This window comes from Brachypodium distachyon, chromosome 3, assembly GCF_000005505.3.
Source record: "Brachypodium distachyon strain Bd21 chromosome 3, Brachypodium_distachyon_v3.0, whole genome shotgun sequence".
Taxonomy (NCBI): Eukaryota; Viridiplantae; Streptophyta; class Magnoliopsida; order Poales; family Poaceae; genus Brachypodium; species Brachypodium distachyon.
The window spans coordinates 17,027,487-17,042,294 of NC_016133.3; the positions used below are offsets into that span (position 1 = coordinate 17,027,487).

General features: G+C 49.5%; 1 protein-coding gene across 1 annotated transcript; it reads left to right on the plus strand.

The window, feature by feature from the left end:
• The first annotated feature begins 544 nt into the window (after nucleotides 1–544).
• Nucleotides 545–3,293, plus strand: LOC112271588. Its single transcript, XM_024461144.1, has 3 exons — nucleotides 545–685; nucleotides 2,119–2,184; nucleotides 2,299–3,293. The coding sequence occupies exon 3, from the start codon at nucleotides 2,388–2,390 to the stop codon at nucleotides 2,733–2,735; it is 348 nt and encodes a 115-aa protein (XP_024316912.1). The 5' UTR covers nucleotides 545–685; nucleotides 2,119–2,184; nucleotides 2,299–2,387; the 3' UTR covers nucleotides 2,736–3,293.
• The last annotated feature ends 11,515 nt before the right edge of the window (nucleotides 3,294–14,808 follow it).

Below are 14,808 nucleotides of genomic sequence, written 5' to 3' on the forward strand. Positions count from 1 at the left end.
CCACGTCGTGCACCACGTCGCTTCTTCAAGAGATTGAAGCCGAGATCTTTTCTCCCTGGACCGCCTCACTCCCTCGACCCTATCCAGAAGCCCTGTGCCGTGCTTCGTGTCCTAGAGCGAGCAAATCGACGACGACAAGCTTCTTGGGCGTCCCTCTTTCTCGTCCATGGCGACGCCAAAGAACGCGTAATAGAACTCTAGATCTATCCACCGAGACCTAATCGTCATGCCTCACCTATGTACGCAAGCCTGCGCTCCTCGCGTGCTCTATGCAGCCCGAAACGCCAACGGCATGGCCGCTGTCCAGTGCGCGTCCTCGCGCCGCCGCGGCCAACGACCTCCCCGAGCGGCACAAAAGTGCCCCCGAGCTTTGCCTCGTCTTTAAGAGTTCTGTCGCGGAAGGAATCAACCAGAGGTGCTAGGAATCGCCGCCATCGACCTCTTCTTCTCCAAGTCCGGCCATCGACCGCCGCCGTGCCGATCTCCTCGTTCGGCACTCCCCAGAGTCCTACGCCGCGTCCCTGAGCTCCTTCAGGACCCTAAGAAGCCCCTGGTGCATCTCCTCTTCTCCCTCGTGGTCTGAGCCGTCCCCGCCTCGTTGCGCGGTTTCGGCCGCCGCCCGCCGCCGTCGAACCGCCCCCTGCAGTGCTCCTCCGCCGCTCCCGACCGTCCCTTTGCGTTAATGGTGAGCACCTACTCATTTAACCTCTTTTGTCTGCGCGAATCGTGCCCCCGTAGCAGTCCAGCGCCTAGCGCCGCCCTCTGCAGCCACTAAAGCTCGCCGCCGGCAATGCTCCGGTGACCGTGCGCTCGATCCGCAACCGCTGATAGATTCCCCTGGCCTCCCTCCTCGCGTAGCTGCAATCACAGTTCAGTTCCGCCGGCCGCGGCGTGCTCCGGCGAGACGTCGGCGAGCACCTGGACAGGAGCCGCCGGAACTCCTCTGTTTCTTGCCGGTGGACCCCACCCGCAAGCCTTAGCCCCACTAGTCAGCACTGTAGCCTTTCTGGAAAATAATAAAAACCTGACATGCGGGTCCCACTTGGAATATATTGAATTAAGTTAAACTAGCAAAAGAACCCTTTACGGAACAACGAAAGTGTATCAAGCACGAGCCGGTGGAGATCAAGCACGAGCCGGTGGAGGCGAAGTCTGGACATTGATTTTTTGATTGGTTGATTTCCATACTGAGATTGATGTTGAGATTTTTTGTTTGGGTTCGGATTGATTTTCATATGGATACGAAGAATTTTGGATTTCATGCTAAGGAGATTGATTTATTGTAGGACCGTTCGTATTATGTTATAACAAATTTGGACCGTACGATAACTTTTACGTATTATGTTATAACAAATTTGGACCGTACGATAACTTTCGGTAAATCTAAACCGTAGAATTTCTGCTACTGAAATCGTGAATAAGACGGGAGGGAAAGAAAATAAGGGGCAGTGGCATATTGATTGTAATTTTAACGAATTTAACCGACCAACACCGACCAACGGCGCCTACCCATCACCACCGATTCCAATTTAATATATTGTAATAGATAACCAAACTTGTAGGCGGTCTCATTTGTCATAGGACTGTGGTTAGCCGTCCCCGACCCCACGACCCCACGTGTCATTGATTGTCTCTAGTTCAACAGTAAATGACAAAAGTTGGCTATAAAAAGAAAAGAAATAATCTGGAATTTCAGAAAAGAGTTAAATGGCACTTTAACTTTGAAAATTCATAACTAATTCATCCGAACTCAGAAAAATATGAGCTTGCTATAGAAATGTTCACAAGAAGATAATCTATGTGCTGGTAGCATTAGAAATGTTCACAAGTGTAATTGCCTTTTAAATTCAAAGCAGAGTTTCTTAGAAATGCTCTATATCGGGTGTTCTGACTCCAATTAACCGGGAACCAATTACATTAGTCTTCATTTCTTCATTTTGGATATCAGGCAAACAGCCCCCTCCCTCCTTTGACACGTTGAATCGCATTACTTTCAAATTATTGTTTTCAATTGTTATAGATGCATTCAATTCAACTGCTATTTTCCGTCTGACAGAGAGTTAAGCCTATCCTTTGCATAAGCTTGTTATATGTAACCCCGTGGTGGCCTCTCGGCAGTCTTCTCCGGGTCTACATGGTGGCTGTGGTTTGGGAATTATAAGGCCAAGGGCCAAGACCTCTTCGGTAATCTCTCCTCCCACCAAGCATGTCATTCCTAAGAGTTTATCTCTATTTGATTGTGTGGAGGAGAGTAGTGTTGTTAAGTATAACATGAATGATTCGAGATCTTCATGACAGGTTTGGAAGGTGAGACAAAAAAGAGGTTTGAGGACCTCTTGGAAAAATTAGGTGAAGTTCAAGCTACTATTGAAGAACATGATGAGCTCATGGACGAGAAGGTAAGACTTGAGTGCGTGGCCGCTCATGAGATTGCGGAGCTTAATGAAGCTCTTGAGGAAGAACAAGCAAATAGGGAAGCTATTGAGTCTCTTACTAAGGAACTTGCTAAAATTAAAGATTCCTATGAGAATGCTATGTGCCTTGCTAATGATTACTATGCTAGGATATGTGAAATTGAGTATTGTCATAGGAACCCTTTTGAGAACTTTGACAAACTTGAAAAGGATCACAAGTCCTTGACAAGTGAGTACAAGTCTCTCAAAGAGTCTTCTGATCATCTTCATCTTCTATATTCTCTTGTTAAGAAATTAATTTCTAATGATAAAGATGCTTAACTAACCCTTGTTGTAAGCATACATCTATGATTGAGGAGAATGTTAGGTTGAAGGCTCAACTTGAAAAGAGCCTAGCCACTTGTTTCCAAGGGGAGAAGAACTTTCATGATCTTTTGAATGATCATAGAAAGATTTTGGATTGGAGGGAATTGGGTATAACCCCAATGAGAAGAGCAACAACAAGAAGAAGGCCACGGCTCCTTCCCACACTAATGTTTATTTTGTGAAGGAAGGGGAGGCGGTCAAGGAGAAGCCAAAGAAAAAGAAGGGTGGCAAGGCCACTTATGATAATAGTGCCGGGGATTTCAATCCCTCGAATGTTCTTTGTCGTACTAATGATGTGCATGTTTATGCCAAATTTGTTGGTTCTCCTCATGAATATGTTCATTGGTCTATTTGGGTTCCTAAGACCCTTGTTGCTAACGCTAAAGGACCCATTCAAAGATGGGTACCTAAAACCAAAGCTTAAACATGTAGAAGGTTGCTTTCGGTGGATCTTCATGGATAGTGCATAGTGGATGCCAAAATGAGTACATCAAGGTCCAAGCAAGTTACATTTGGAGATTCTTCACAATTAACGGTATTGGGACTAGCCAAAATTGTCATTTCTCCGGATACATTCATTGAGAATGTCATGCTTGTTGAGTCCCTTTCATACAATTTACTTTCGGTACTTCAACTTGCACATATGGGTTTTTATTTCTTCTTTGGCAGAACTAGTGTGACCCTTTTGTGGAGCAAGACTCTTAAAGTAGCCTTTGTTGGATATGTGGAAAATGATCTCTATGTGGTAGATTTCGGTAAGAAACCGACTAGAGAAGAAACATGTCTAATGGCTGAAGTTGATGTGGGTTGGCTATGGCATCGCCGTCTGGCCCATGTCAATATGAGATCTTTGCAAAGTCTCCTCAAAGGTGAGCATGTGCTAGGACTAACCAATGTTTCATTTAATAAAAACCGTGTCTGTAGTGCTTGTATTGCAAAGAAGTTACATGAGAAGGCACATCACCACAAGACAATTATCACTTCAACAAGGCCTTTGGAGCTCCTTCATTTCGATCTCTTCGATCCTCCTACATATGATAGTCTTGGTGGTAAGAAATATTGTTTGGTTACTGTTGATGACTATTCTAGGTACACATGGGTTTATTTCTTCAAGCACAAGAGTGAGATCCAACAAACCCTCATCGACTTTGCCAATGAACCCCAACACCAATACAATGCAAAAATTATGGCTATTAGGAGTGATAATGGCTCCGAGTTCAAGAATTACACCTTGATTGAGTTTTTGAGTGATGAAGTATCAAAAGACAATATTCCGTTGCTTATATTCGTCAACAAAATAGTGTAGTGGAGAGAAAGAATAGAACTCTCATAGATCGGGCAAGGACAATGTTGGCGGAGTTTAAGTCTCCATACAACTTTTGGGCCGAAGCAATCAACACCGCATACCATGCTACTAATCGTCTCTATCTCCGCAAGATCTCCTCTGCCTTCGTCTAGCACTTTGTTCCACCCCCGAAATACTCCAGATGAAGACGGCGGCCGATCCCAAAGCCTAGCGGTGCTGCACATCTCCCCGATCCTGTACACCTCCACTCCTCACGGTGGAGGCAGCAGCTACTCACCAGCGCATCAAGGGTGAGGAGGAGAAGACGAGGCGAGACCAGCTGCTACCCTTCTTCCAATCTTCTTCCTTGCAGCTACTGCCCCTTTTCTTCTCTTCAGCAAGCAAGGTCACTGATGGATCTTGGATCGACGGATGCATTCTTAGACAGGGATGGTTCCATGTTTGGGATTCTTTGGGTTTTGAGGGATCTGATTCGTTTATTGCCGCATTGGAATTGGTGTTGAGCTTTGATTCAGTTGGATTGACGAAATTAATTGCAGTTTCTAGAGATTAATTTCGTTGGGCTGTCTGGATCCTTGGAGGTTTCTATTGGATTCTTTTATTTCCTTGTTTGATTTCAGATTCGCGTCCAAATCAAAGATTTTCTGGCTCGTTCCTGGTGTCCAATGAAATGTTAATTTGGAGTTGGCAAATTTCAAAATTTAACCGTGGAGCGTGGGTTTGATGATTTGGTGAATCCGGAGAGTTTCTGAATGGGCGTAAAGAGAGACTAATTCACAGTTGTAACATCCCAAAATTTCAAATTTCTACATGTGCATTGCATCCATGAGCATCATACCATTTGAGCTTTGGATCTTCAAACCAATAGGTTTTATCTATAAAAGAGATTTATTGCATAAATGAGCTATCCCATAATTTTTGGATAATTATTTCGAGTTGAAAAACTATTTTATTTAAATAGTTATATAGCCCTAAAGGCAGTTATAGGGCAAATGTATTTTTATATATTTTATTTTGAGGGGAAATTACTCCCAAAAGTTGAATCATGATAAAACATGATTTTAAAAAAAATTTGGAATTTATTTGGACCAATTTGAAGTTCAAAATCAAAAGATATAAAAGAAATCAGGAAAAGGAAAAAAAGAAAAGGCTAAAAGAAAAAAAAGGAGGGGAAAACCGGACTGGCCCGACTGCTTGGGCCGAACCGGCCCAGCTTCGCCAGCGCCCGAGCCAGACCGGCCCAGCGCCTACGCGCGCGCCCTAGGCTGATAGGTGGGACCCACCTGTTGGTCTTCGTCTTCCCCGGAATCACACGCGCGACGCCCGCACCTGCCATGTCCGCCGGGCGCGCCATCCTCGCCGTGGTCTCCTCGCCCCGTCCCTTATTCGAGACCCCGAGCCTCCTCTCTCTTTCCCCCATCCTTGTCCACCGTATCGTGCGTCCACGCTGCCGGATTTTTCCCCAAAACCCTAGCGCCGCCCGCCGCCGTTTTTCCTTCGTCGCTGGCGAACCAAGAGGTCCGTGCTCCCATCTTCTGCCCTCTCTTCTTCTACTTCTCCGTGCGCTTCTTTTGATGCGCGTCGTCTTCGTTTTTGTGGACCGCCGCCCGTCGCCGTCTCTGCCCGGAGCTCTGCCGCCGCCCGCCGTCGTGTCGAGCCGTCCTAGACGTGGCGTCCGACGACCCTGCGCCTCGCCGAGCCCGTCTCCGTCCTCGCTAGGCCGAACCGCACCCGACGCCCGTTTCCCCGAGCCGTCAGCTTCGCCGGAACCGCCCGCGCCGCCGCCTCCCGTGCTGTGCCGCCGTCTTCTCCGTTTCAGACGAGCGCCGCCGCCGCCTGGTAAACCCTAGCCACTCCCGTTCGTCCGATCCAGATCCAAGGGCTAGGATTAGATCCCGGTTATAATTTTTAAATGAACCGGTATCGTCCAATTAGAAGCTGACACGTGGCACTTTAATAGAAAAATAAAAATGTAATTTTAATTCCCCGGTTTAGAATAAATGGCACTTTTGCAGAAAAGCCCCTATAACTTCAAATGCTGATAACTTTTAAACCCTTTAGCCAAATTTGACAAACTTTACCTTTTTGGAAAGCTCTCAACCTGTAGAATCTTTTGGCACTGTTTAAATTTTAATTTGAATATTTTAATCACAGTCAAATTACAGAATAATGTTTAATGCCATTTAATTCATAACTAATTATTTAGTAGTCCTTTTTAAGTGAAACCAGTGCCCAAAAATTTGTTTTATTATCCTCTGTCCATTGGGAGAGAGAAATAAATATTTTGAATTAAATTAATTGGCTGATGCCAATAAAACCTTGTTTTAGGGTTTAAACCCTAGCTTTTGCTTTTTGTTTACAAACCTAATACATTGATTTTAATTTTCAATGCTTAGGACCAGTTGATCACCAAAATAAAATAACCCAATCATGTCACATGTTTTGCATTGCATCATGGCATATATTTTTACTTTTGATTGTATTGTGTGTTTATGTATGCAATGTTTGTATTTGCTTAGTTTTCTCGGAGAGCGAACTTGGTGATTGTGAAGAGTGCTTGAATACCAGCTGCTATCAAGGAAAGTTCACTTTGACCATCATCCTATTATTTTATTATGCATTAGATTTTATTAGTTGCATTGTTAGGATTATTATTATACCTATGCTAGCTATGATTCTCCTAGTAGTATAGGATACCCTTGCCATGTCCTCACCACAAATTGCCATCGTAGTAGTAAAATGCTATGCTATGATAATATACGAGGGTGGTATTATTACAATGTGATACTATTGAATTACAATATGGTTTTCCTAGTGTATGGCAAAACAAGTAATTCAATGAACCGTCCTGGGTGGGCTGCTTTGAGGAATTGGAGATGTATGCAACGTCAGGTTCATTTCTATGGGTCAATTTCTATGAGTCGTCTCGCCATTTCTATAGGAGCGCCTGCGTCGCAAATGAGGAATGCCACTCGGGGTAACCAGAGACTGGACTAGTTTCTTGTTTAGTAGCTTCTAGTACAACCACATGGTACTATGGCTCTGCCAGGATGGACGTAAGAAATATGAACCTGGATCCGAGGTGACATCGGTATGTAGCAGTGTAGGTTGGAACGCGTCCCTCAGGTGGTTTGGGGAAATATGTTCTGAAAATTCGATGCCGTTGCTACTCCACCTGGAGGACAGCAAGGGATTAACACGTCGATTTGTTTTGGGTAAAGTGTACCACCTCCCGAGAGTGTCAAACTAAGTACTTAGCCGTGTCCCCGGTTACAGACAATTATGAGCGACTAGATATTGGGGCTGTAAGGAAGGTCTCACTCATTCCAATTTCCTAATAAAATGAATGGTTTGAATTGGGTAGGAGCATTGATGTTTCGACTCAATGTGCCTAGGTTAATAGGAGCATGGGTGTTTCTACCCCGTGTCCAATAGAACCCAAACTATTTGACTAAAAATGATAGGTTGAACTATGATGCTTTTATGCAAATAGCCAAACCCTCATAGCCAAAAGATGCATGTACTTGATAGGTCCTTTATAACTCTGGTGAACTTGCCAATACATTCAAATGTATTGACCACGTAGTGGCTGCAATTAACAATGCAGGTGGATCCGACGATGAGTGAGGTTCGTCGTTATGTTGTGGGTCATGTACTTACATTCCAACATGCTCTCACCTTGGAGTAGTGTGGCCCTTATGTTCTACACTTTTCTGCTGCAGTATTTTGAAACATTGTTTTATGATGTGGAAACAGTAATTGTTTATGCTGGCCTAAGAGGTCATGCGAGGTTGTAAGTACTATTTAAATCCTGGATGATGCGATGTAATAAAGTACTTTTGACCTTTGTTTCTGTATATTTCATCATGAAACTGTGTGTGCTAGTGAGTCGATCTAGGAACTAGCACAGTAAGCACAGAGATCGAACCCTGTAAGGGGGAGGATCGCTTCAACAGTTCATAGTAGATGAATTGCTGTTTTTATCACTAATTCACAACAGCAGGTTTATGCGGGATAAGTGGGCTGCTGCTGATAAACCTACTTATCCCGACGGGACTTCAGCAAATGGGACACGGGATTAGAACATTAACCCGCCTGAACTCACCGTGGGGATGCGGACGGGCTACTCCCATCCCACCTACACCCCTACCCTCACCTCACCTCACCGCCGCTCCCTCATAGAAATAGGAAAAATCCTCCTCCGGTGGTCACGATCTTGTAGAGCCTGTGGAGCTTGGGCGGTGCATTTCTCGGAGACATCGGTGCGGTACTGCCAGAGGCGGCGGAGACCGTGACGAAGGTGGATATGGCACCGCTGTCCAAGGACCGGAACGGCGTCGCGGTCTCCTCCACGGTCACTTCCTACAAAATACAAATGGATGAGCCCGGCGAGTGGCGATGCGTCCCGCGTGCGCCGCTTGTCCGCTGCCCGTCGTGGTGAAGCTTGGCTACGAAGCTCCTCTGTTGGTTTGTGATCCAAATTCCCAGACATCGGAACTTCCAGCCCAACTTCCGACCGTTCCAGGCACCGGAACTTCCGGCCGAACCTCCGGGTGCTCTCTGTTACTTTTCGGGAAAATGCGGAACTTGCTGCGGAACTTCCAGATATTCAGGAATTACCGGAACTTCCGGCCTCCAACCAGAACTTCTGGTGTGCCTATTACGGATCTGATTTGCCCTAACGCTTCTGCTATATATACCCCTTGTAAGCCGCCGTTTTGGGTAGAGTTCGTACGAGTTGCATCTGTAGAACCTCCTTGGCATTGCAAACCCGCCCCATATAGTGAGATTTCGCTGGCTGGCGCCCGCGGTTTTTTCCTCTCATTGTTTGAGAGGTTTTTCCACGTTAAATCCGTGTGTCCTTGTGCTGTGATTTCTTCTTCGTTCTTTGTTCTTGCTTGTCGCGTTCATAACAAGTGGTATCTATAGAACCTCCTTGGCGTTGTAAACCCTCCCCATATAGTGAGATTTCGCTGGCCGGCGCCCGCGGTTTTTTCCTCTTGTTGTTTGAGTGGTTTTTCCACGTTAAATCCGTCTGTCCTTGTGCTGTGATTTCTTCTTCGTTCTTCGTTCTTGCTTGTCACGTTCATAACAAGTGGTATCAGAGCCCCAGGTTCTGCCTAGGGTTTGCGACATGTCTACCTTGAAGTTCGATCTGCCGCAGCTGGACTACACCACACGATTCTCGTTGTGGCAAGTGAAGATGCGAGCAATTCTCACCCAAACTTCAGATCTGGATGAAGCCCTTGATTCCTTTGGCAAGAAGGATGAAAAGGAGTGGACTGCCGAACAGAAACGCAAAGACCGTAAGGCTTTGTCTTTGATTCAACTTCATCTGTCCAATAATATTTTGTAGGAAGTGTTGGAGGAGAAATCTGCAGCAGCCCTGTGGCTGAAACTGGAATCGATCTGCATGTCTAAACATCTAACCAGTAAGATTCATGTAAAGATGAAGTTGTTTACCCATAAGATGCAAGAAGGTGGATCGGTAATATCTCATATAACTATTTTTCGAGAGATCGTTTCTGACTTGCAAGCTTTGGAGGTTAACTATGATGATGAGGATTTAGCCATCTTACTCTTATGCTCGTTGCCTAGTTCCTATACAAATTTCCGCGATTCAATTCTTTACAGCCATGACTCTCTAACCCTTGCTGAGGTTTTAAAAGGCATTTAGACAGAAAGGGAAGTTGAAGTCTATGGTGCAGGCTGATAGGTCGTCGTCCAGAAGCTCTGTAGGCTCGTGGCAGGACCGAGCAGAGAAATAACAACTATGGCAACCGAGATAAGAGCCAGGACGGAAAAGCTCATTTAAAGTCCAGAGGAAAAGATAAGTTCTGCAAGTATTGTAAGAAAAATAATCATGTTATTGTGGATTGTTATAAACTGCAGAACGGGGAGAAAAGGAACGGTACCTACAAACCGAAAGACGGGTCCAATGGTACTGGTAAGGCCGCTGTCGTTTCTACCGACAGCTCTGAGGGTGAATGCCTCGATGTTCCTGCTGCTTGTGCTTGTTGTGATGATGAATGGATTCTTGATACTGCATGTTCTTTCCATATTTGATGTAACAAGGATTGGTTCAGTTCTTATGAGTCTGTGCAGACTGGACATTTTGTGCGTGCGGGCAATGACAATCCTTGTCATATTGTTGGCGTTGGGCTGTTTAGATCAAGAATCATGATGGCATGACACGCACGTTGAAAGAGGTGAAGCACATACCAAGCATGGCCAGAAATTTGATCTCTCTTAGTGCCATGGATTGTGACGCGTACAAGTACGCCGGAGGGTGTAGACTTTTGAAGGTATCTAGAGGTTCTCTCATTCACATGATAGGTGACATGAATTCTGCCAAATTATATGTTCTTAGAGGTAGTACTTTGCCTGGTTTTGCAGCTGCCGTTACACCTAATGATTCTGATGATTGTGCTAAAACGAATCTGTGGCACATGCGTCTTGGGCATATGAGTGAACATGGGATGGCAGAGTTGGTCAAGAGAGAGCTGATCGATGGCTGCAACTTGAGTAAGCTTGAGTTTTGTGAGCACTGCATTTATGGTAAGCACAAAAGGGTTAAGTTCATTTCTTCCGTTCATACCACCAAAGGCATATTAGATTATGTGCATGCTGATGTTTGGGGACCCTCCCGTAAGACTTCTATTGGTGGTGCTAATTACATGCTTACCATTATTGATGATTACTCAAGAAAAGTGTGGCCTTATTTCTTGAAACACAAGTCTGATGTTTTTGGTGCTTTTAAGAAGTGGAAAGCTATGGTAGAAAAGCAAACTGAAAGGAAGGTAAAAATTTTGCGTACTGATAATGGTGGTGAATTTGTTTCTGATGAGTTTGAGGAGTTTTGTAGCAATGATGGTGTGGTTAGGCACTACACGGTTGCCCGTACTCCACAGTAAAATGGCGTGGTTGAACGCATGAATAGAACCATCATCTTGAAGGCCAGTTGCATGGTGTCCAATGCAGATTTGGGCAGGCGTTTTTGGGCCGAGGCAGCTTCCACCTCATGCTACCTCATAAACAGGTCACCTTCTATTCCACTTGACAAGAAAACTTCCATTGAGGTATGGTGTGGTAAACATGCTGATTATTCACAGTTGAAAGTTTTCGGTTGCACCGCTTATGCTCATGTTGATAATGGAAAGCTAGAGCCTAGAGCTGTTAAGTGCATTTTTCTTAGCTATGGTTCTGGAGTTAAAGCTTTTAGGTTATCCTGAAGCTAAAAAGATTTTGCTAAGGAAGAATGTTGTCTTTAATGAAAATGTTATGTATCATGATACTTTGTCCACTGATGCCTCTCAAATTGAAGAGGAGAGACTTAGAGTGCAGGTGGAGCACACTGATAAAATTGTTGACAACGATGATGCTCAGTTTGATCATGGTAATGATGATGGGACCAATGATGACAATAATTGTCGCACCAGTGGCACCCGGGGTACCACCGCTGCGCGACGCGTGGGCCCCGTTCCCGAGTTCCCGAGAAGGCTTCATCCCGGGCAGCGTCTGTGAGCAGCCCGGCAAGCTACCAGCCCGGAAGGGGCTAGCGGGGCTTCAGGGAATATTCCCGCCTGGGCACCTCCCGGGAAGCGGCTTCCCGGGGGAGGTTCCCGGGTGCGTTGGGCCCGGATGCTTCCCGGGGATCGACTTGCCAGGACAGGGGGTTCCCGGGCGCATGCCCCCGCCCCAAGCATGGGGCCCAGTAGCCAGATCAACAGCGCCACGTGAGCGCGTGGCGGGCGTGGGATGCGCGGTCCCACTGGGGCAAGGAGTAAGGCGCACGGCTCATTAAATGAGCCGACCGACGGGGCGTTACCCATCCGATCAAGGGAACAGTGGCTGTCCAATCCTACTCTGGGTTTTAGACCCCTAGCGGCGGAGGTGGCATCCATGCACGCCACCAGCTCACCGGGGGGAGTTGTATGCCTCCCCGCTCGACACTTGTAGCTCATGCACCGTGGCACCTGTGGCATCCCCTTGAGTATAAAAGGAGAACTCACGCCAACGGTCAGGGGGTTCGGAGGAAGTTCGGTTTTAGATTCGTTAGCTCCAGTAGACAGTTCGGCTGAGTTCGACCGACTCACAGTTAGCTTCCAGCACCAGCAAAGAATAGTAGGAGTATCTAGCAAGAGAGGGAGAGAGCCCGGGAACTCACCCGGCAACCTGTAAACGCTTGATTCTAAGTCAATACCAGCTCAGACAAGCACGACGTAGGGTTTTACACCTCCGGGTGGCCCAAACCTGGGTAAAAACATGCGTGTGTCTGTTCTTTGATTAGCGCGCACTTTCAGTGCTTCATTTCGCCGGCCCTGCAGGGCCTCATCGGCCATGCCGGCGATCGCCGGGGCGAACCCCGACGCCCCTACCGAACCTAAAAGGGGGCCGTGACCGCACGCCCCCGGTGTCGGAGCACCGTGCGACAACATCCGGCGCGCCAGGTAGGGGGCGCGGGAGTAGAGCTCCTCGGTAATCGCCGGCAGCAGCGTTAGCATCAACGTCGGCTCCGTCTTCTTCGCTGACGGGACCAGCCACCATGCCCCCCAAGCAGGCTGGTGATCCACGGATAGACTCGCGTGAAGCCCCAGCGGCACACACGCGTCAGAAGAACCCCGAGTCCTCGAGAGTGCAGCAACGGCAGCTGCCTCCCCGCCTCCTCGGCCATCTGCGGACAATCGGCCGAGGGGACCGGCTGCCCCCCGCACGAACCCCGGCGGAGGCCATCATCGCCGTGCGCGTCATGGTGCGGTATGAGCCGCAGCAAGGCACGCCGGCGCACGAGACGTGGGGCGAGGAGTTAGAAGCGCTTCTTGCCCTGGCCGCCCAGCAGCCGCAAGGCGAGGGCGCCCCGGTAGGCTCCGGCCACGGGCAGAACCCGGAGCGCGGGGATGCGCCACCTGCCTCGCGACAGGGGGAGAATCCTCCCCCTCTGCAGTGAGGCCAAGGAGACAGGGGCCTGGAGGGATCCTCGAACTCATCGCCCACCGTTCCGGGGGGCGATGCGCGTGGCATCTTGAATGCCCGCCAGCAGGAGGATTTGCGCCAGCGCTTGGAGCGCAGGCGCAGGCGTGAGGTAGAGCGCCAGCCCCCACAGGAGCAGGAAGACGCTCCCATGGGCCCCGAGGATGGTTGCACCGCGTTCACACGCGAGCAGCGGTGGGTGACGTGGCCCCGTAAGTTCTGTGCGCCCGCGCTCGGTACGTACGACGGGACCGCCAACCCCAAGGATTTCCTCCTGACCTACACGTTGGGCATGCATGCCATCGGCGCCGACGACAAGGTCAGGGCAAACTGGTTCCCGATGGTCCTGAAAGGATCAGCACGAACCTGGCTGCTCCACCTGCCCGCCGGGTCCATCGCCACTTGGGCGGACCTGCGCGAGCAGTTCGTGAGCGCGTTCGAGGGCGGCTATAAGCGCCCGGGAACCATGGCGGAGCTGCACACTATCGTGCAGAAGCCGGGAGAGACGTTGCGAGCCTTCGTCAACCGCTTTTCCAACCTCTCCTATTCCATCCTAGAGGCGGAGGCGGACGCCAACATCAACACCTTCACCATCAACGTCCGCGATCCCAAGATGCGCGACAGCTGAGCACGCACCGGATCTGGACGACGCAGGACCTGTACGCCCTGGCGCACAAATGTGCCATGGCCGAGGAAGGGCGCCTAGCGCCCGAGCTAGCAGCTAAGGCTGCTACGAGCCCTGACGAGGGCTCACAGAAGAAGGGTTCCCGCAAGCGCAGCGGGAAGCAAGTTCTCGCTGCGGACTCGGGGGCTCCTGCCGCGAGGCCCGCGAAGAAGGCCTTGCCGGGTGCCGGGTCTGGCGGAAAGTAGGGTGACGCGCCCCGCTGCCCCGTCCACAGCAACTCCACCCACGACGTGCAAAACTGTCGCGTTCTGCAAGGGATCAAGCAGCGGCGGGAGCAGCGCCATGAAGAGCGTCGCGCCGCCGGCGCCTGCTTCAATTGTGGCGACATCGGGTATCTCTCCCGAGACTGCCCGAACGACCCCAGGGCGGGGCCGAGGCCTGCTGCCGGCGGTGCCGGCAGGGACGAACCCCAAGGGGAGTGCGGTCAGCCCCGCGCTGGGTGGGAACGCCCACCCCGAGGACGCGACAGGGCACGCGCTAAGGAGCAGCGCGAGTCCGACTATACTTGCGGCGACGAGCCGGGCTTCCAGGAGCCTCGCGGCGTCGCCTGCATCCATGGGGGAGCTTACGCTCTCTCATCCCACGCCGCAGTGAAGCGCCTCACCCGCGACGTGTGCGCGCTGTTGCCGGATGCGGAGCCGCAACAGCCGCTGAGGTGGGCGCACGTGCCGAGCACCTTCAGCGCCGATGATCACCCAGCACGACAGTTGGGTTCAGGGGTAATACCCTTCGTCGTCTCGCCGATCATTAGCAATATGACGGTGACCAAGGTGCTGGTGGACAACGGAGCGGGGCTTAACCTCCTATCCGCCAGGCTGGTGGAAAAGCTTCAGCTACCAGTGGAGCAGCTGAAGCCCACCGACCCGTTCCGGGGGGTGAACCCCGGGATCGTGCGCCCGCTGGGGCGCATCACGCTGCCGGTCACCTTCGGGTCCCGAGAAGCGCTCAGGACCGAACACAGTGTTCGACGTGGCGCATACCTCGTTGCCCTCCAACAGGATCCTTGGTCGGCCAGCGTTTATGGCATGATGAAGATGCCGTCCGTCTATGGAGTCTTGTCCATCAGG